The following is a 21,129-nucleotide window of genomic DNA, read 5'->3' on the forward strand; positions in this document are numbered from 1 at the left end:
CTTCTATAGAAATTAAGACCTGTAATTATCAAATACTTAACTGTAAATTGCAAACAATCTTAGGCATTGTAAAATGTTAAATTCTAAACTTAAGATGCTTTATTTCGTTGAAACTGAAAAAGATCAGTCAAAATACTTCCCCATTATGCCTATAATTGTACAACATAGGCCAGGATTTTACGGCCCCTCTGGCCTGGCGGGATATTATGGTTTCGCCGAGCTGAATGGAGATTTAAATGGCTCGTCGCATCCACCGGGGGAGACATGCTGTGGCGGGGCTGTAAATTCTTGGCTAAATGTATTCAAGACTTCACACTGGAGTTCTAGGTATCCTTTGAATCGTTAGGAGCAGGAATCTTCAAGGCTTTGGGTTCAACGCCCCAGATATCACGGGCATACTCGGTAATAGCTCGATCACTGGAGAACTTCCCAGAAGAAGCAATGTTTTTAATTACTATTTTGGTCCATTCTCTTGGGTTCTGTAAAATGTACAGGTAGACAAAACATAAAATTCATTTTTCTATCAAATTTACAAACTTCCATCATCCATACACCTTAACATTGAGCAACCTGATACATGAAAACATCAGTTCTTCTGGTAATGTCATACAGCGCAGTTCTCAGGTCCTGCAGAAAGGAAAGGGACAGAGGATTATTACACCCCCATTAAGCCGTCCTGCCCATAATGGATTTACCTATCATATGTACAGGCCCAGTATTGCAAGGGAATTGAGGAAAAAAGGGGGAGTCCTGGCCCTTTCATGTCAACTTCCTCTTTGTGTTTCCACGTGCTATCCAAACATATGCACAGCTCAAAAATTGAACATTAGGGCTTACGCCCAAACCCACCTGACTGGAGAGTCTTGGAGTGAGGGTGGGTTGGGAAAAATCCAAAGAGGACAGAGCAGTAGGTAAGTACATTTTCTTCTTCCTCCAACCAGCTCTCTGGGCTTTAGAAATGCAAAACCCTGAAGCTGGCAGTCAAGACCACAGTTGAAGGTCTCACAAGGGCAAGCCTACATTTGGGATGTATTTGGTCTAAACTAATAAATACAAACTCTAGACCCTGAGTCACCTTTAATGCTCCCAGATCTCAGGAGCCACTGAAGGGTGTGGGTCCTGGATGCCCAGCTTTTTGCCATACCAAAATGCTCAGCATATTGGAAGCGTGGACACCTATTCATTGCTTGAAAAACAGACATACCTCCATCAAATTCTACACCCATGTTCCACCCCTCACATTATCTATTACTACTTATTACAAGCCTTCTGCTGACTTGCAACCTGACTATTTTCTCTATGTTTTACTTTCTATCCATTTTTACTCTCTATCTTTTCTAAAAAGTGATCAAAGCATACAATGCACTTTATAGTTTTAAATGCCAAACAACATTGTGTCATCCAACTCACTGTGGGCAATACTGAAGATGATTTGTTATACATAAATATTGATATTAAGGATAGGACCAGGATACTTAGCTGCTTATCCATTTTAAATTTAAAGGCATACATAAACAATAGTGTCGGGAGTACAATATTCTGACCTGGTATAATTGGTTGACTTTCTCTTGAGTATTGACATAAGATTCAAAATCAGCAAACACTTTGAACCTGGACATAAATCGTAATTTGAAACACCATTAAAATATAAGAACAAAAGGCTGTTACAAATTAGAGTTGAACTTTACAGACTTGAAATTGCTTAGCTTTTCTAACACAATTATTAAGAAATCTGGGTGTCGAGGAACACCCTATCTGAACCACTTCTGAAATTCTGCAGGAAATGGGAGAAGATTGTTACTTGTACATGCTCTGTTTTGCAAAGACAATATTGGATGAAACACAGCTGGTGAGATCACGATAAGAGTCCTAAAACCTGCCTGTTACTCCCAACTCAGGAATACAACAAATTCCAGGACTAAGTCCTGGAGAATGTGAGGTTCAGCAGCTTGTTAAATGTTGGTTTTCTGATCACTAGCAAAGCTTCAAATTTAGATATCAGGCTGTTCAACCCTTCTACTTTTAATTTTGTTTGGTACAGCTACAAAAATAAACTTTTCTCCCATTGGAATTGGTGCACCAGTTTTGTCAAAACAGCATAGGTTTTATGTTTTTGGTTATCGGGTTCACTTTGTCCAGCAAACGCTAGCTGGACCCTTGATATTAACACATTAGTTGGTGCTTGAAGCAATATAGGCAGAGATTGATTAACTGAACAAACACTGGTGGTTTGTTGGAACTAAGTACGGAGCACTAACACCATGTGTGCTTCTTCAATCACCTCCAGCTCTAGACTTAGAGTTAACCAAGGAGCTCCTGCTGTGTAGCAATTGGTCAGTACAGTCACATAGTCAACTAACTACATTCTCTTAAAGGTACATAGCACTCCACTTTACCTCATCCCTCCCCCTTTACTTGAAAGTACAATTGACAAGCATCACAACATCCTAATTATTTGCTTGAATAACTATTTACAAGCCAAGTCTCTCAGGAGGCTTGCTCGGGCAGGTTGAGTGTCGTAGCTCAATGGCCTCGGTTGGTTTTTCCGAGACCTCCTTCTCAGGGGTCAACTGTCCACCAGGCACTTCAGTGGAAGCAGGCAAGTTTGTGTCTTTGACCCTCTAGGGTCCAACAGGCTCCACTGGTACTTCCAAATCATGTGACATTTCTTCCACATGTGGTGCAGACTCCAACGCAAATGATGACAGCATTCCTTCTTGTGGGCCTGTCTCTCTTCTCCAGAGATGATCCATGTGTCGCCTAATTATTTGGCCATTTATTGATACGTTATAGAAGAGAGGTCCTGTCATGGCACTCAATTTGCCTAATAGCCAATTGGGCCCATCTCCAAAGTTCTTTGTGAGAGCTATGTCTCCCACTGTGAATTTTCTTTCATGATTACGGCCATCATGCCTAGCCTTCTGGGCCTCTTGGCTTCTTTCCATCCACCTCACTAAATCTGGCTTGATATGAGTTAGACGGGCGTGGAAACGTCTTTCATTAGTAATTCAGGGGCAATACCAGTGGTCGTGTGTGGCATCGTCTGGTATGCGAACAGAAACTGTGATAATCTGGTGCTGATGGCATCCCTGTCCAACTTTTTCATCCCAGACTTAAAAGTTTGGACTGCCCGCTCAGCCAAACCATTAGAGGCAGAGTAGTAAGCTGAAGTTTTGATATGAGTTATTCCGTTGAGGGTTGTAAGCCTCTGGAACTCCCCGCAAATAAATGCAGTCCTGTTGTCTGACACGGGCCCCTCTGGTGACCCATGCACTGCAAATTTCTGTTGCAAATGGTCTATGGTGGGTGGCAGCAGACATGGGTGACCGGACTTTGTTGACATCCATTCACTTAGATTGGGCACCTATTAGTAAAACGAACATTGTGCCCAAGAAGGGCCCCACATAGTCGACGTGGAGGCGCACCCATGGCTGCCCCGGCCATTCCCAGGGGTGCAATAGAGCTAAGGGGGGTAGTTTTTGTATTTGCTGGCATTGAAGACAACTTTTGACTAGGGTTTCGATGTCCACATCCATCCCTGGCCACCACAAGTAGCTGCGTGTGAGCATCTTCATCCTACTAATGCCAGGGTGAGCGCTATGTAATTCGGTCAGTAATGGCCTTTGCCCTCTCAGAGGCATGATAACCCTTGGTCCCCAGAGCAATATGCTGTCCTGGCAGGTGAGCTCATATCTGCAGTTGAAATAGGGCTTCATGTCATCAGACTTTGGCTCGCCTGACCATCCATTCAAGACCTGCTCCCGGATGTGAGATAAAAGTGGATCTCAGCTTGTTTAATCACAGATTTGTTTGGCCTGGACAGGGGAGGAATCCAAAAAATTTGGTACTAAGACAAGTTTCTGGGGAATTAGAACCTTCACGTTGTTATCTGGCACTGAAACTGGAAGTGTACTTTTGCAACAATTCCTATAAGTTTCTCGTTCTAATTTGAAAAATCTCAGCCCAGAGCAATTTCATCTTTTTGGGCCAGTTCTGACCAGTTAAACTGGGGCCTGCCCCAGCTGCTACTATAAGGGGTAAATTTGAACACTGATCCCCATACTACACCAGGACTTGACATATATGATTTACTCTTATTTCTTCACCCATATATGTTTTTAATTTGGTGTCCGATTCTTCCAAACTTAAAGGATGGACTCCTTTATTCAAGTGTCTGAACATATGTTCTCCTATGACAGGCATTGATGCCCCAGTATCGACCTCCATCTTGATGGGTTGTTCATTGACTCTAATGACAGCTGGATTGGCTCAGTTCTACCCACCTTCAGGTTGTATAATCAATAGATGTCAGGTTCTGCTTCCTGTGGATCTTCATCGAGACAGATTTCACAATTTCTACCTTTGTTCTTAAAATGCTGTCTCAGCCTACCTTGACAATTTACCATAATTGGTCGCAATTATGCGACCATTGCAGTGGCAGAAAAAGCATTCAATATTTCTGAACTGTCGACCACTTGTAGGCTGCCTGGATGCACTTCTCTCATTAATGTTATGGGTTTTCACTATAGTACAGTTGCTCTCCAATGGTCTGTACATAGTGGGCATTCCCCGTCTTTCTGTGGAGTCCGACATTTTCACACTTTTGTTACCGCCCTTCCCGCCCTACAAGATGGACAGTGCCATTTTGTGTATCTTTTATTGCCTCCAAGTCTCCAACAGCGCTCTCCATGGCTGCTGCCAATTCTAACGCCTTACTGAAGTCTAGATTAGTTTCAGATACCAATTGCTTTTGAATAGCATCGTCTCCGATTCTGCATATCAATTGGTTTCTCAACATGTCATTAATTGAAGTTTCAAACTCACAATAGTCCATTAATTTCTTTAAAGCAGCTACATAGCCAGCGATTGTCTCTCCTGAAAACCTATTCCTCGAATTAAATTTAAAACGCTGCATAGTGACTGAGGGCTCTGGCTTCAGGTGGTTTTATACAATGCTTACTAACTCGTCGAAAGTCTTTGTATCGGGGGTGTTAGGTGATGTGAGGCTGCGGATCAGCCCATATGTTTTGCTTCCACACATGGACAAAAGAATCACCCTCTTCTTGTCCTCCCCCGCGATGTCATTAGTGGTAAAGAAGAATGCTAGCTGTCTGACGTAATGAGACCAGTCATTGGAAATGGGGTCAAATGGTTCAAGATGCCCAAGCTGCAGCATACTCGATGACTATGGAGACTGCACTTTCAAACAGCTTTCAAGGTAGTGTCAAAATAATGTAGCTGGCTTACTGTGACTTTCTTGATTACTGTCAATTGATCTGGTTTATCCTCGTTGCCAATTTTATGTTTTTGGTTATCAGGTTTGCTTTGTCTGGTGAATGCTAGCTGTGCCCTTGATATGAACACATTAATCGGTGCTTGAAACAATACAGACAGAGAGACCGATTAACTGAACAAACACTGGTGGTTTATTGGAACAAAGAACAGAGCACTAACGCCATGTGTGCTTCTTCAATCACCTCCAGCTCTAGACTTAGAGTTAGCCAAGAACCCCCAGCTGTGTAACGATGGGTCAATACAGTCACATGGTCAACTAACTACATTCTCTTAAAGGTGCATAGCATTCCACTTTACCACAATAGGTGAACTCCAAAACATGTGAAATTTGTTGACGCTGGGAAATCAGACCAAGGGTGGAATTTCCCGTGTCCGTTGGCATTGGGTGTCATGACAGGTGTGAATGGACAATATGCCACGAAGGCCAAAAATTGGTTTCACGCCATCGTGTAACCAGCTTGTGATCGTCCACTCTGTCCGTCTTTGGTGGGCTGTCTTTCCCACTGCCAGACGTTGGGAACTTCATTTTAATACATCTGAATATCATTATAAGCCCTGCTCACCGGAATCAACCCTCCACGCTGGATCATCCAGGCATGCCCTTGTTTCAAAGGCTGTACATAAGCGACGTGCACTTGTCGAGCCGCACTTTGAGGTTTGTTTGCCTACCTTCCTTCGGGCAGCACTCGCGATCATTAGCGCTAAGCTTCACAGGCAGCACCACATCACTTTTAGGGGGCTCACGGACGTGTCTCTACCTACCAGACCAGCCGTATGGCAGGCTGGTTTTTCAACAGCTGCAGGGCAAGGTCTTGCTTGGGGAAAGGGGAGAAACGGCCTCCGGCAAGGGAAGAGGCTGCAGGGCATGGGCTGTCCTGGGGAAGCTGGGTATCCCAGGGGATGTGTGGGGTCACATGTTGATCTGTGCAAGTGGCCTCAAGATGGTGAAGGCTGAGGAGGCAGTCTGCAGAGGAGATGAAGCCTGATGGTGATGTGAGGGTTTGTGTGAGAGAGTGATTGGTGATATCCCTTGAGCTGGCAGTGAGTGAGATGCCAGTGAATGTGTGATAGTTTTGAGAGTGTGTGAGTTTAGAGTAATGAGATGGTTGCCTTACCCTGGCAACACGGATGAGATCATTCATCTGTTTTCTGTACTGGATGGCTGACCTCTTCTGGGCAGCGTTGGCACTGACCACTTCTGCCACCACCTCCCAAGCCAGAGTGGTGAGACTGCGGCCAGAGCAGGGGTTGAGGACATAGCAGTGGGCCTCCACAGTGTCCAGAAGGCATCCCAGGGATATGTCACTGAATCGGGGGGCTTCACTCTTCTTGGCTTTTGAGGAGAAGGAGAAAAGCTGCTAAAACTGGGAATGAGTGAAGAGAAGCTACTGCTGAAGTATCAGGGCAGATAGAATTGGGTCTTCATATTTGGGAGAAGCAGACAGGAAAGAGATGTCATTAATGACGTATAAAAGAGCTTCAGCGATTACCTATCATTGTGAAAAAGCATATTCAGGATATCTCTGAAAAGTTCAGGTTCGCTTGGAGAAAAATGTCCAGCTGCGATCTGATCGATCACCTCTTTCAATTCTGGTAAGTTTTCATAATATTGCAAGGCATTGTATCTGAAAAAATATCAGCGTAAATTAGCAATAGATAATCTGATGTCCTGTGGCAGAACAGACCATCAAACACAAGTTTACTGAAATAACAGTTTTGATAAACAGCAATTGATATTTAATAGATCTTTTATTATAAATGGTTTCAAGAAGAAAATCACATTTCTTCTATTTACCAAATAACTTTTGTTCCCAATCTTAGCACACAATCCTGGACACTTATTTTCAATATTAGCCTTTCCCCATTGCTGCATTTCCTTAGCTGCCCTGCCATGTATCTATAATTGTCCCCATACTATGAGAACCAGTATTTCATTAATTGTTTGGGTATTACTATTAGAAGGAACCCAAAAACTGCCAAACACACAGAAGTTTGAAGCAAAGGAGTAAACTATTATAATTGATTCTGTCCTTCCCATCCAGACTTCTTCAAACTTCACCTTGTACAGCATTGCTTCAAAATCTCCCGTAGATGAGGGGGAAATGAAAGCAGGGGTGTTGTACAAAGAGTTATAGCAGGAAGTACAGGAAAATCTATTTCCAAATTGTGCAAGGATCATTTCCCGCTTAGTTTTTACTCATTATAATGGATTATTCTTATGCTCTTTTCAATGCACTTTTGAAATGTAAGGCTTTTTCTTTCCCTCTTGGCATATTGGGGCTGAATTATCCTCAGTTACCTTACTCAAATTGGCAAGGGTAGTAGCAGAAATGGCAGGGAAATAGGGAATGAGGCCATATGTCAACCTAGTAAACAATGTAGTTTAGCACAGCATATGGCTGTTATTTTTTATTTTTTAAAGAGGCATAGTAAAACCTGTAACTAATGTAAACACACTGTATAGCCAGAATTTCACACAAATGGGGAGGCTCTCCATCCTTGCAAAAATGGCACTGGAGGCCCGAATCCATAAGTCCCGTCTCCAAACCAAGCCCCCATTTTCGCACTGGGGCAGAATGGGGACAGGTCAAACCTTGGAAGCAGCTGCACATGTTAAAAAAACAGTTGCCTTCAATCTGATCTGGTTTTCGTAAATTGGAGAGGTACGGCACCCTTTTGGAGAGGTGAAGTACCCTTTTGGATATCGTCCTAATGCACCTTTGGGAGAGGTCGGGTGCCCATTGGGACCGGTGAAATGTTCTTTGGGAGAGGTCAAGTGTCCTTTCTGATTGTTAAAAGTAGACATGCATGTGCAGAAAATGTGGATAAAATCATTGGAACTGTCAAAGTGTGCTGTCAAGGCATTTAAATTACCTTCTCTTTAAATATTTGAAAAGAAATGTCTGCAGTATTGAAAAAAGTCAGTGTTTGCTATTTCACGCTGTCTGTTGACATAAACCTGGGGGCTACTATTACAGCATTAGTCCCACATGACTGAATTCACAACCTACCATTATCACTGGGGTGCCTGCGTTGTTTGAGTGGGCAAATAAGCTAGAGGCCTGACTCCAAGCAGGTCCAACAGGTGACCTTTGCGAGCAATGCACAATGTTACTGTGCATTCACCTCCGAGTTCCCCTTGAAGTGCAGCTTGCCAGTCTGCCTCTGCACCCGGCATTCCCTGTGGCTGCATATGAACTTTCTCTGGCGGCGATGGGCACGGCTCCCATAAAACCTGGCTCCCCTACCCCCAACCCCTAGAACGAGAATCCAAACTTCTGGGGCACTTTTTCAGGAGTTGGGTTTGTGGAGACAGGAATTCTACAAACTCTGCACACCTGAAGCAAGAGTGAAAATTCAGACCTATGTCTTAGCTTATGTTTACTTCTCCATTAATTATGAATAAATCTGTTAGTTTATAGCCTAAACCAGTCTGGTGAAGCACTTATCCTATCCCCTTCCAAGTCAGGAAAGATCTTGTAACAGGGAGCTAAAATCTTCTACGGACAGCTTAAGGCTGGGGTGCGCGCTCATGGCGGTCAAAGGAAGTGTTACAAGGACATGCTGAAGGCTTCACTTAGAAGTTTTGTTATCAACTTCCAGTCCTGGGAGAAGCTCACCCAGGATCATTGCAACTGGCACAACCAACTGAAAAATGGTGCTAGCTCCTTCAAAAGCAAGCACATACAGAGTCAGAGGATGGGCATTTCCAGCCCCGCCTGCCGCCTGGATCATTCGGTCCCACAGAAAGTCAATGGGCTTTTGTCTGGGCCACCAAAGTCCCCACGGTTGGTCCCGCCATGACAGGTTGGCCAGCACACAACTGATTCGGCTGCACCCCCGCCAACCTGAAAATGGAGATGACATGGGGTGATGTCGGGAGTTCCGCCCAACGTCATTTTACGCGTCGGCAAGCGGGCCCCACTCCCCCGCTTGCCGACCTAAAGATCCTGCCCCTGGAGTAAAATCTCCATAACATAATGATCCATTGCCCTTTTCTCCCAATTTACTTACCTCTACAGCTTAAGATCTCCTGCCCCTAATAATGAATACATTTTAACTCCATTTACAAGTTCAAGCTAATAATTAAACTGATCTACTCAGAACACATTCCATCCTTTGAACCTGCTAGCTGTGCTCTTTTCACAGCTGAAACTCACATTTTATTTCCTATGCCTTTGAACTTTTCGGTTCTGCTGGACTATACTTTATGTTTTGATTACCTTGATTCTGCTCCACTCCTGTGCTTTATTGTGAGTTCCACTTTCTTTCTACTGAGATTGTACTCTCTGCTGGACTGCTTCAATTCCAGTACCTGGTCTTGTTCAGTTTTCTGCTCCTTCACTGAGATTAAATGATTTCAGTTTTATTGCTACCCCTGGCTCCCTGTGGCTACTAGCTTTGCTGTGCTCCACTGGTCCTCGGAATTCCTCCATCACTCTGTGTTAGAGCCAGCTCCTTAAACTCCTGCTGCTGCTCCCAATCTTGTGTTCTCCTCATTTCTCTTCAGCCCCGCTCCCTCATTTGCACTGATCATATGGATTCATCTTTTGTCCTCCCTCTTCTGGACCTCCACTGCTCTTAGTCCTTTTGTTTAAATCCTTTTGCTTCTTTGTTGTTATAGTGGATTTGCTGATGCACACTGCTAAGGCTAGAGGCCACTATGCACCTCTTCTGGACACCTACATTAACCTATTCTAGCTAATGATTGACTTTCCACTCCTCTGTGGCCCTCTGAACAATCTCCACCAATATTCTCACTAATACTCTTGCCACTTGAATGCCTCCTGGATCTCCTCACTCTGAAACTGTTTTCCGACCTAGACGCTGGTTCAGAGGCACTCCAAGCTGATTCCATTCTGTCTACAAGTCAAATTCATACCACCACAGAATCTAAGACTTTGAACTCTTATATTATTTCCTTCCTGTCATCTCTTTACAACCTGGACTTGTCCCTCCTAATTTCCGCTATTCCTATGAATTCTGAATTTGCTCAGTATTTATTCACATGCACATTTTGGTGACGGCTCCATTACTTTTATTTCTCTTTCTTTTTCATCTTTGTTTCTTCTCTCCTGCCTCCTGCCCTTCCCATTAGCCAATCATGGTGCCTACAATTAAACTATCGATTGTCATAAAAACCCACCAGGTCTACAAATGTCATTTAGAGAAGGAAATCTGCTGTCCTTACCTGGTCTGGCCTACATGTGACTCCATACTCTCAGCAATGTGGTTGACTCTTATGTGCCCCCTGAAATGACCGAACAAGCCACTCAGTTGTACCAAATAGCTACAGAAAAGTCAAAAAAGAAAAAAGCCGGAGGAACCTATGCAAAAAAACCTACAAAAGTACTTGGATAAGAAATAGGCTGAGTAACAGAAAACAGAGAGTAGTGATAAATGGTTGTTTTTCAGGTTGGAGGAAGGTTTGTAGTGGAGTTGTCCAGGAGTCAGCGTTGGGACCCTTGCTCTTCCAGATATATTAATGACCTAGTCTGTGGTGTCCAGGGCATGATTTAAATATCTGCAGATGATACGAAGATTGAAAATGTTGTCAACTGTGATGCGGATAGTCATGAACTTCAAAAGGACAGAGACATGTTGGTGGATTGGGCAGACAAGTGGCAGATGAAGTTCAATGCAGAGAAGTGTGAGGTGATTCATTTTGGCAGGAAGAATATGGAGAGACAGGATAAAATAAAGGCAGAAACTCTAAAGGAGGTGCAAGAATAGAGGGACCTCGGTGTATATGTACATAAATCATTGAAAATGGCAGGGCATGTTGAGAGAGCAGTTAATAAAGCATATAGTATCTTAGGCTTTATTAATAAGGGCATTGAGTACAAGGGTAATGAGGTCATATTGAAATCATATTAGACACTAGTTAGGCCTCATCTGGAGTACTGCGTCCAGTTCTGGTCACCATACTTGAGGACTTGGGCTTACACTAAACATCCGAAAAACAAAGGTCCTCTACCAACCTGCCCCCTCCACACCGCACTGACCCCAGTTATCAAAATCCACGATGAGGCCTTGGACAACATGGACCACTTTCCATATCTTGGGAGGTTACTGTCAAGTAGGGCAGATTTCAAAGATGAGGTCCAAAACCACCTTCAGTGTGCCAGTGCAACCTTCGGAAGAGTGTGTTTGAAGACCAGGACCTCAAACCCAGCACCAAGCTCATGGTCTACAGAGCAGTAGTGATACCCACCCTCCTATATGACTCAGAGATGTGGACAATGTACAGCAGGCACCTCAAAACTCTGGAGAAGTACCACCAGCACTGCCTCCGCAAGATCTTGCAAATCCATTGGCAGGATAGGTGCACCAACGTCAGTGTTCTTGCTCAGGACAACATCCCCAGCATCGAAGTGTTGACCACACTCAAACAGCTCCACTGGGTGGGCCACCTCGTCCGCATGCCTGACACGAGACTCATGAAACAAGTGCTTTACTTGGAGCTTCGACACAGCAAGCGAGCCCCAGGAGGGCAGAGGAAATGCTTCAAGGGCACCCTCAAAGTGTCCTTGAAAAAGTGCAACATCCCCACCGACATCTGGAAATCCCTGGCCCAATACTGCCCGAAGTGGAGGGAAAGTATCTGGGAAGGAGTTGAACACCCTGGGTCTCATCACCAAGGGCTAGCTGAAGCCGAGTAAGGAGCACATGGCAACCTGGGCACTCCACCCTCCCCCGACCACCGTCTGCCCCACCTGTGACTAGGTCGCACATTGGACTCTTCAGTCACCTGAGAACTTATTTTTCGTGTGGAAGTAAGTCATCATCCTCGACCCCGAGGGACTGCCTAAGAAGAAGAAGATTTGAGGAAGGGTGTGAAGGCATTGGAGAGAGTACAGGGGAGATTCACAAGAATGATTCCAGGGATAAAGAACTGTAGCTGTGAGGATAGATTGGGGAAGTTAGGACTGTTTTCCTTGGAGAAAAGAAGGCTGAGAGGAGACTTGATAGAGGTATTCAAGATCCTGAGGGGTATGGACAGGATAAATAGTGAGAAACTGTTCCCACTCAAGAAAGCATCAAGAACTAGAAGGCGCAGATTCAAAATAATTAGCAAAATGATGAGAGGAAAAAATTTTTCACCCAGAGAGTGGCTGGAGTCTGGAAAGAACTTCCTGAGAGGGTTGTGGAGGCAGGTTCGATTAAGGTATTCAAAAGGGAATTAGATTGCTATCTGAAAAGACAGAATGTGCAAGGTTAAGAGGATAAGGCAAGGGAATGGGACTAGGTAGAATGCTCTTTCAGAGAGCCAGTGTAGACTCGATGAGCCGAATGGCCTCCTTCTGCACTGTTAAGATTCTGTGAACCACCAGGCATCGACCTAGGCACTGGAAATGACAATGGCACACCAAGTTCTGTCACCACTGCAAAGTTCTCCTTACTAACATCTGGTGGCTTGTGCCAAAATTGGGAGAGCTGTCCCACAGGCCAGTCAAACAACAACCTAACGTAGTCAGACTCACCGAAACATACATTACCTTACAGCCAATGTCCCAGATGCCACCATCAACATCCCAGGGTATGTCCTATTCCACTGGTAGGACAGATCCATCAGCGGTGTTAGCACAATGGTACACAGTCGGAAGGGATTTGCCCTAGGAATCCTCAACATTGATTCCGGACCCCATAAAGTCTCATGGCGTTAGATCAAACATGGGCAAGGAAACCTCCTGCTGATTAGCACCTACCACCTCCACCACACCTCCCACCATTGTAGCTTCTGTATAGAAACTCCTCCATGTTGAACACCACGTGGAAGAGGCACTGAGGGTAGCAAGGGCACACAATGTACTCTGAGTGGGGTACTTCAATGTCCATCACCAAAAGTGGCTCAGTAGTACCACAACTGATTGAGCAGGCCGAGTTCCAAAAAACATATCTGCTAGACTGGGTCTGCGGCAGGTGTAAGGGATCATTGTCCTCATCAATCTACCTCTTGCAGAAGTATCTGTCCTTGGCAATCTTGGTAGGAGTGACCACTGCACAGTCCTTGTGAAGACGAAGTCCCGTCTTCACAATGAGGATATCCCCCATCGGCAGCTCAAAACTGAACATCCACGAGGTGCTGTGAGCCACCAGCTGCAGCAGCAGAACTGTATTCAACTATAATCTGCAACCTCACAATCCGGCATATCCTTAATCCTACCATTACCATCAAGCCAGGGATCAATACCCCGGTTCAAAGAAGTGTACAGGAGAGCATGCCAGGAGCAGCACAAAGCACAAAAAACATGAGGTGTCAACCTGGTGAAGCCACAACACAGGACTACTTGCATGCAAGCAGCGGAAGTAGCATGCGAATAACAAGAGCTAAGTGATTCCACAACCAATGGATCAGAATAAAGCTCTGCACTCCTGCCACATCCAGTTGTGAATGGTGATAGACAATTAAACTACAAACTGGAGGAGGTGGCTCCACAAATATCCTATTCAAATGATGGGGGCGCCCAGCACATCAGAATGAAAGACAAGGCTGAAACATTTGCAACCATCTTAAACCAGGAGTGCCAAACAGATCACCAACTTGCTCTCCTGCTGAGATCCCCAGCATTACAGATGCTAGTCTTCAGCCATTTCAATTCATTCTACATGATATCAAGAAATGACTGAAGGCACTGGATACAGCAAAGACTATGGGCACTGACAACACCCAGTATCCCTGAAGACTTGTGCTCCAGAAATAGCTGCTCCCCCTAGCCAATCTGTTCCTGTACAGCCACAACACTGGCATCCACCTGACAATGTGGAACATTGCCCAGGTATGTCCTGCCCACAAAGAGCAGGATGAATCCAATCCGGCCAATTATTGCCCCATCAGTCTACTCTCATTCATCAGCAAAGTGATGGAAGGTGTCATCGACAACGCTATCAAGCGGCACCTATTCAGCAGTAACCTGCTCACTGATGGTCAGTTTGGGTTCCACCAGGGCCACTTGGCTCCTGACCTCATTACAGGCTTGGTTCAAACATGGACAAAAGAGCTGAACTCAAGAGGTGAGATAAGAGTGACTGCGCTTGACATCGCGGCAACATTTGACCGGATGTGGCATCAAAAATTCCTAGCAAAATTAAAGTCAATGTGAATCAAGGGGGAAAACTCTCCACTGGTCAAAATCATACCTCGCACAAAGGAAGATAGTTGTGGTTGTTAGAGGCCCAGGGCATAGCTGCAGGAGTTCCTCAGTGTAGTGTCCGAAGTCCAACCATCTTCAGCTGCTTCATCAATGACCTTCTCTCCATCATAAGGGCAGAAATGGGGAAGTTTGTTGCTGATTGCACAATGTTCAGCACCATTTGCAACTTCTCAGATACTGAAGCAGCCGTGTTCACATGCAGCAAGATCTAGACAATATTTAGTCTTGGGCTGATAAGTGGCAAGTAACATTCATGCCATACAAGTGCCAGGCAATGAGCATCTCCAACAAGAGAGAATCTAACCATTCCTCATGACATTTAATTGCATTACAATCACTGAATCCCCACTATCAAAATAAAAGCAAAAAACTGCGGATGCTGGAAACCCAAAACAAAAATAAAAATACCTGGAAAAACTCAGCAGGTCTGGCAGCATCGGCGGATAGGAACACAGTTAACGTTTCGAGTCCATATGACTCTTCAACAGAATGCTTGGGCGGGGTTAACATTGGCCAGAAACTGAACTGGATAAGCAATATAAATCCTGTGGCTACAAGAGCAGGTCAGAGGCTGGGAATTCTGTAGCAAGTAACTCAGCTCCTGTCTTCCCAAACTCTGTCCACTATCTACAAGCACAAGTCAGGAGTGTGATGGAATACTGTCCACTTACCTGGATGTGTGCGGCTTGAACAACACTCAAGAAGGTCAACACCATCTAGGACAAAGCGGCCCACATGATCAGCACTCTATCTACCACCGGCACCCAATACAAGCAATGTATACCATATACAAGATGCCCTGCAGCAACTTGCCAAACCTCCTTCAGCAGCACCTTCCAAATCCACAACCTCTGCCACCTAGAAAGACAAGGGCAGGAGGCGCATGGAACACCACCACCTGCAAGTTCCCTTCCAAGCCACACAACATCCTGATTTGGAACTATATCACCATTCCTTTACTATCACTGGATAAAAATGGTGGAACTCCCTTTCTAACAGTGCTGTGAGTATACCTGCACCAGGTGGACTTCAGTAGTTCAAGAAGGCAGCTCACCACCACCTCCTTAAGGGCAATTAGGGATGGGAAACAAATGTTGGCCTTACCAGCGATGCCAATATCCCATGTAAGAATTTTTTAAGAATCTCCTCATTTGGATACTTTGCCACAGGTAATCCCTATTCCAATTCTTCACTACTCCTCTATTTTCCTGCCACTCATCCCTCTTGAATAAGTTTGCAGCTGCCTTTTATGCCTCTCTTGACAATATGAAGGGCCTACAAGCACCCATTGCTGTTGCTTTTGATCAGCTACCATAAATGCCCCATTCTCCTCTCTCTCACCAACCACATCATAAAACTTGTCCATTCAGGGGTTCATATCATCAACCTCCTTCCAGTACTAACTGCCCCACCTCACATGACACGACATGACACTGCACCACCACTGTTCTCTTCGATGTTGCCAACTGATCAACAATGTAGCCTGCTCTACATTGTCTATTCACTCCTGAACAAAGCACTTGCTAGCCACAACCTTATTGTGGATTACTGTATTGATATCCTGGCTCTGACTATAATTCATTTCATGGGTGGCGATACCTTGTTCCTTACCAAAGCCTTCCCACTTACCCCACCTGAACTGCTGCATGAACAGTTTGGTCCTTATCATCAAGCCACATCTTGATCTCTCACCCTACTACTTTAGTACTTTTTTCTCCATTGAGCACCTCACGTTGTTCCAACACTTGCCTTTAAAATTTTCACTGTCTACCACCTCTTCACTGCTTGACCTTCTTTGTAAGATATCCTTCTTCCTTTCCTTCCTCAGCCACTGAACTGAGGAATGTCTCATTGGTGATTTGAGCTTCCATCTCTGCTCCCTTGTTTGCTGCCTTCTGAATTTACTGCCTTCCTGTAACCTCTCCCTGAATATCATTGCCTGTGGCCTCTATACATTTTTTTTATTAGTTCATAGGATGTGGCTGTCGCTGGCTAGGCCAGCATTTATTGCCCATCCCTAATTGCCCTTGAGAAGGTGGTGGTATGCTGCCTTCTTGAACTGCTGCAGTCCAGGTATTGTAGGAGCACCCACAGAGGGAGTTTCAGGATATTGACCAAGCGATACTGAAGGAATGGTGATGGTGTGTGACTTGGAAGGGAACTTGGAGATGGTGGTGTTACAATGCATCTGCTGCCGTTGTCCTTCTAGGTGGTAGTGGTTGTGGGTTGGAAGGTGCTGTTGAAGCAGCCATGATGAATCGCTGCAGTGCATCTTGTAGATGGTACACACTGCTGCCACTGCGAGTTGGTGGTGGAGGGAGTAAATGTTTAAAGGTGTTGGTTGGGGTGCCAGTCAAGCAGGCAACTTTGTCTTGGATAGTGTCAAGCTTTTTCAGTGTTGTTGGAACTGCACTCACCCAGGCAAGTGGGGAGTTTTCCATCATATTCCTGACTTATGCCTTGTAGATGGTGGACAGGCTTTGGAGGGTCAGGAGGTGAGAATTCTCTCCACAGAATTACCAGCCTCTGACCTGCTCTTGTGGCCACAATATTATATAGCTGGTCCAGTTCAGTTTCTGGCCAATGATAACCCCAAGGACCACAACCCCAACCATAATTATCTTCCTTTGTGTTAGGTATGACTCCAACCAGCAAGGAGTTTTCCTCCCTGATTCCCATTGACTTCAGTTTTGCTAGGTCTCCTTGATGCCACACTTAGTCAAATACTGCCATGATGTCAAGGGCAATCACTCTCACCTCACCTCTGGAGTTCAGCTCTTTTGTCCATGTTTGGACCAAGGTTGTAATGAGGTCAGGAGCTGAGTGGCCCTGGCAGAATCCAATCTGACCATCAGTGGGCAGGTTATTGCTGAGTAAGTGCTGCTTGATAGCGCTGTCGATCACATCTTCCATCGTTTTGTTGATGTTTGAGAGTAGATTGATGGGGTGGTAATTGGCCAGGTTGGGTTTGTCCTGCTTTTTGTGGACAGGACATACCTGGCAATTTTCCACATTGCCGTGTAGATGTCAGTGTTGTAGCCATACTAGAACAACTTGGCTAGGGACGCAGCTAGTTCTGGAATGCAAGTCTACAGTACTATTGCTGGAATATTATCAGAGCTCATAGCTTTTGCTGTAGCCAGTGCCTTCAGCCATTTCTTGATATCACATGGAGTGAATCGAATTGGCTAAAGTCTGGCATCAGTGATGCTGGGTATTTCAGGAGGAGGCCAAGATTAATCAGTCACTTGGTACTTCTGGCCAAAGTTCTGGCTCATTGAGGATGGGGAGATTGGTGGAGCCTCCTCCTCCAGTTGGTTGTTTAATTTTCCACCACTATTCATGACTGGATGTGGCAGCACTGCAGAGCTTATCGCCTGCTGCTTCTGTTGTTTGGCATGCAGGTCCTGTGTTTTAGCCTCACCGAGTTGACACCTCATTTTTAGGTATGTCTGGTGCTGCTCCTGGCATGCCCTCCTGCATTCTTCACTGAACCATCGGCTTAATGGTAATGGTAGAGTGGGGGATAAGCTGGCCTTGAGGTTACAGATTTTGGCTGCATAGAATTCTGCTGCTGTTGATTGCCCACAGTGCCTCATAGATGGCCAGTTTTGAGTCGCCAGCATTGTTTGAAACCAATCCTATTTATCATGGTGATAGTCCCACACCACATGATGGAGGGTTTTCTCAAGGTAAAGACTGGACTCTATCTCCACAAGGATTGTGCAGTGGTCACTCCTACCTACCCATCATGTCTTGGAGATGCATCTGCAACAGGTAGACTGGTGAGGACAAAGTTAAGTAGATTTTTCCCTCTTGTTGGTACTCTCAGCACCTGCCAAAGACCCAGTCTAGCAGCTATGTCCTTTAGGACTCAGCCAGCTTGGTCAATAGTGGTGCTACACTCATTGAAGTCACCCAGAGTACATTCTGTATGCTTGCCACCCTCAGCGTTTCCTCAAAGTGGTGTTCAACATGCAGGAGTACTGATTCATCAACTGAGGGTGTTTGGTGGTAACCAGCAGGTAGTTTCCTTGCCCATGTCTGACTGATGCCATGAGACATCATGGGGTCCAGTTTCAATGTTGAGGACTCCCAGAGCAACTCCTTCCTGACTGTATACCACTGTGCCACCACCTCCAGTGGGTCTGTCCTGTCAGTGGGACAGGACATACCCAGGGATGGTGATCTCTGGGATATTGTAAGGTTTGGTTCAGTGAGTATGACTATGTCAGGCTGTTGCTTGACTAGCCTGTAGGCCAGCTCTCCAAATGTTAGCAAGGAGGACTTTTCAGGGTTGACAGGGCTGGGAGTGCTATTGTCGTTTCCAAGGTCAACACCAGATGATCCATCTAGTTTCGTTCCTTTTTGTAGGCTTTTTGCAGTTGGATACAACTGAGTAGCTTGCTAGGTCATTTCAGAAGGCACTTAGGAGTCAACCAAATTGCTTGTGGTTCTGGAATCTCACACATAGGCCAGATCAGGTAAGGATGGCAGATTCCCTGAAGGGCATTAGTTAGTTTTTAACAACAATGGTTGTTAGGCTAGCTTTTAATTCTAGATTAATTAATTGAATTTAAATTCCACTGTGGTGGGATTTGAACCTGTATCCCAAGAGCATTAAGCCTGTACCTCCAGATTACTAGCCCTGTGATATTACCACTATGCCATTGCCTCCCTCACTTCCATTATCTTGATCATAGACAAGACCATCTTTGATCTCTTCCTTATATCCTTCACCAGCCATTTTCCCTACACTTTGCAGCCTCATTTCCATCTGTAACTATCTCTGAAAGTCATTAGGGCGGTAGCAGAGAATATTGGAAAATGCAGGTGGGTGAGGTCTAACCTGCCTCACTGAACTGCCACTGTCAGGTTAATCTTGGCCTTAGGTTAGATAGATGGTGTAGACAAAAATAGAAGTCCCATTAAATTGTTGGAATTTAAACCTGCAGCCCACAAAATTTCAACTTATAAATACTACCAGCTGATGGTTAATAAAATATAACCAGAGTGCCAATTTTAAATAAGCAGTTACCCAAGCATACCAATTTATATACATCAAGTTAATTGATTTGAATTTATAGCAACATAGATCAATAATCATTTAAATATAAATATTTGTATTGTGTACTATAACTGTTTGCCAGCCTTTTGCTTCCAATATTATAAATAATTTCTTAAGGTCACTGCAAATGACATTTGTTACTTTTATTGCAAACACACCCTTTCTTGTCCAGTTCTGCCACATCTTGAACCCTCATGCCAAAAATGAACATATTGTTTTCACCAGCTTCTTCTGCCATTTCCACATTTGCTCCATCCATTGTGCCAATCGTCAGGGCACCATTCAGCATGAATTTCATATTCCCTGTGCCGGATGCCTCTGTGCCAGCTGTGGAGATTTGCTGTGACAGGTCTGTTGCTGGAATAACTGCAAATAGATCCATTTAAATTGATTTAATATTGCTCCAGAGTCAAAAGAAACTGACTTTTATGAAGATGGAAGAAACAATGGCCTATAAATGTTGTGGAGCGTACTCATTTTTCAGGCTCTATATAAGCACCTAAGCCTCCAATACATTGAGCAGAAATATGCCCATTTTGAGCTGGAAGGCCTGTAAATTCTCCTAGAAGGGGTGGAAGGACAGATTCCCAGGTTTGCAAGGGGTGACATCCAGGAGTGTCAGCCTTGCCACCTCGAGGAAGATGACCGAGGCACTCAATGACAAAGTCATCACATCAAGGACTGCACGTAATAGCTGAGGAAGTTTAATGGCTTGACAAAAGCTGTCAATGCAAGGCCCACCCTTCAGGTGGCACAACTAGAACTGTTGGAGAATGTGAGAGGAGGACCCCGAGCCAGGCAGTCAGCAGCACCTAGAGGAGAGTGTGAGGGGAGGACCCCGAACTAGGTAGTCAGCAGTGCCTAGCACCTAACATAAATTCATTGGTTGGTGAGAAACTGCTGTTAGGGTGTGTCATCAAGTAGCTGAGAATTAGAAAAGCACATTCTTTTTAAAAGAAGGGGCTACTTACATTTAAGTAAGAAGCACAAGCAATAGGGAAATAAAGTAAAGTCGAGGCCAGGTAAAATAAAGTTGCATAAGTAAACCAAAGTAAAATAAAGTTAATGCAAGGAAAGTAAACTGAAGCCATGGTAGGACAGCTTGGTCATGTGGAATGTGTGTCCTGTAATGTGTGGGAAGTTGTAGATGCTACCAGTGTCCTAAATGACCATATGTGCAGGAAGTGTTATCAGCTGCAGAACCTTGAGCTCCGGGTTTTGGAGCTTGAGCGGCGGCTGGAGTCACTGTGGCGCATCTGTGAGGCTGAGAGCTATGTGGCTGGTATGTTCAGAGAGGTGGTCACACCGCAACTTAGGAGTCTGAAGGCAGAAAGGGAATTTGTGACTGCCAAGCAGTCCAAGAAAATCAGGCAGGTAGTGTAGGAGTCCCCTGGGATCCCACTCACCAATTGGTTTTCCGTTTTGGATACCAGTGAGGATGTTGGTTCCTCAGAGTGCAGTCAGATTCAAGTTTGTGAAACCACAGGCAGCTCTGCTGTACAGGAGGGAGAAAGAAGTGGGGAAGAGCAGTAGTAATAGGGGATTCGTTAGTTAGGGGAACAGACAGGCATTTTTGTAGATGTGACTCTATGATGGTATGTTGCCTCCCTG

General features: G+C 44.9%; 1 protein-coding gene across 1 annotated transcript in view; it reads right to left on the reverse strand.

Annotated features, from left to right (window-relative positions):
* Positions 1-323: 323 nt before the first annotated feature.
* Positions 324-21,129, reverse strand: part of pygl (phosphorylase, glycogen, liver) — a 165,549-nt gene continuing 144,743 nt past the window's right edge. Inside the window, exons 17-20 of the mRNA XM_078563411.1 lie at positions 19,677-19,884; positions 6,786-6,920; positions 1,545-1,611; positions 324-479 (exon numbers count right to left, since the gene is read on the reverse strand). Of these exons, the coding sequence (XP_078419537.1) occupies positions 324-479; positions 1,545-1,611; positions 6,786-6,920; positions 19,677-19,884 (566 nt within the window). The remainder of the gene's footprint in view (positions 480-1,544; positions 1,612-6,785; positions 6,921-19,676; positions 19,885-21,129) is intronic.

Source organism: Cetorhinus maximus, chromosome 18 (assembly GCF_964194155.1).
Source record: "Cetorhinus maximus chromosome 18, sCetMax3.hap1.1, whole genome shotgun sequence".
In the NCBI taxonomy this organism is placed as follows: Eukaryota; Metazoa; Chordata; class Chondrichthyes; order Lamniformes; family Cetorhinidae; genus Cetorhinus; species Cetorhinus maximus.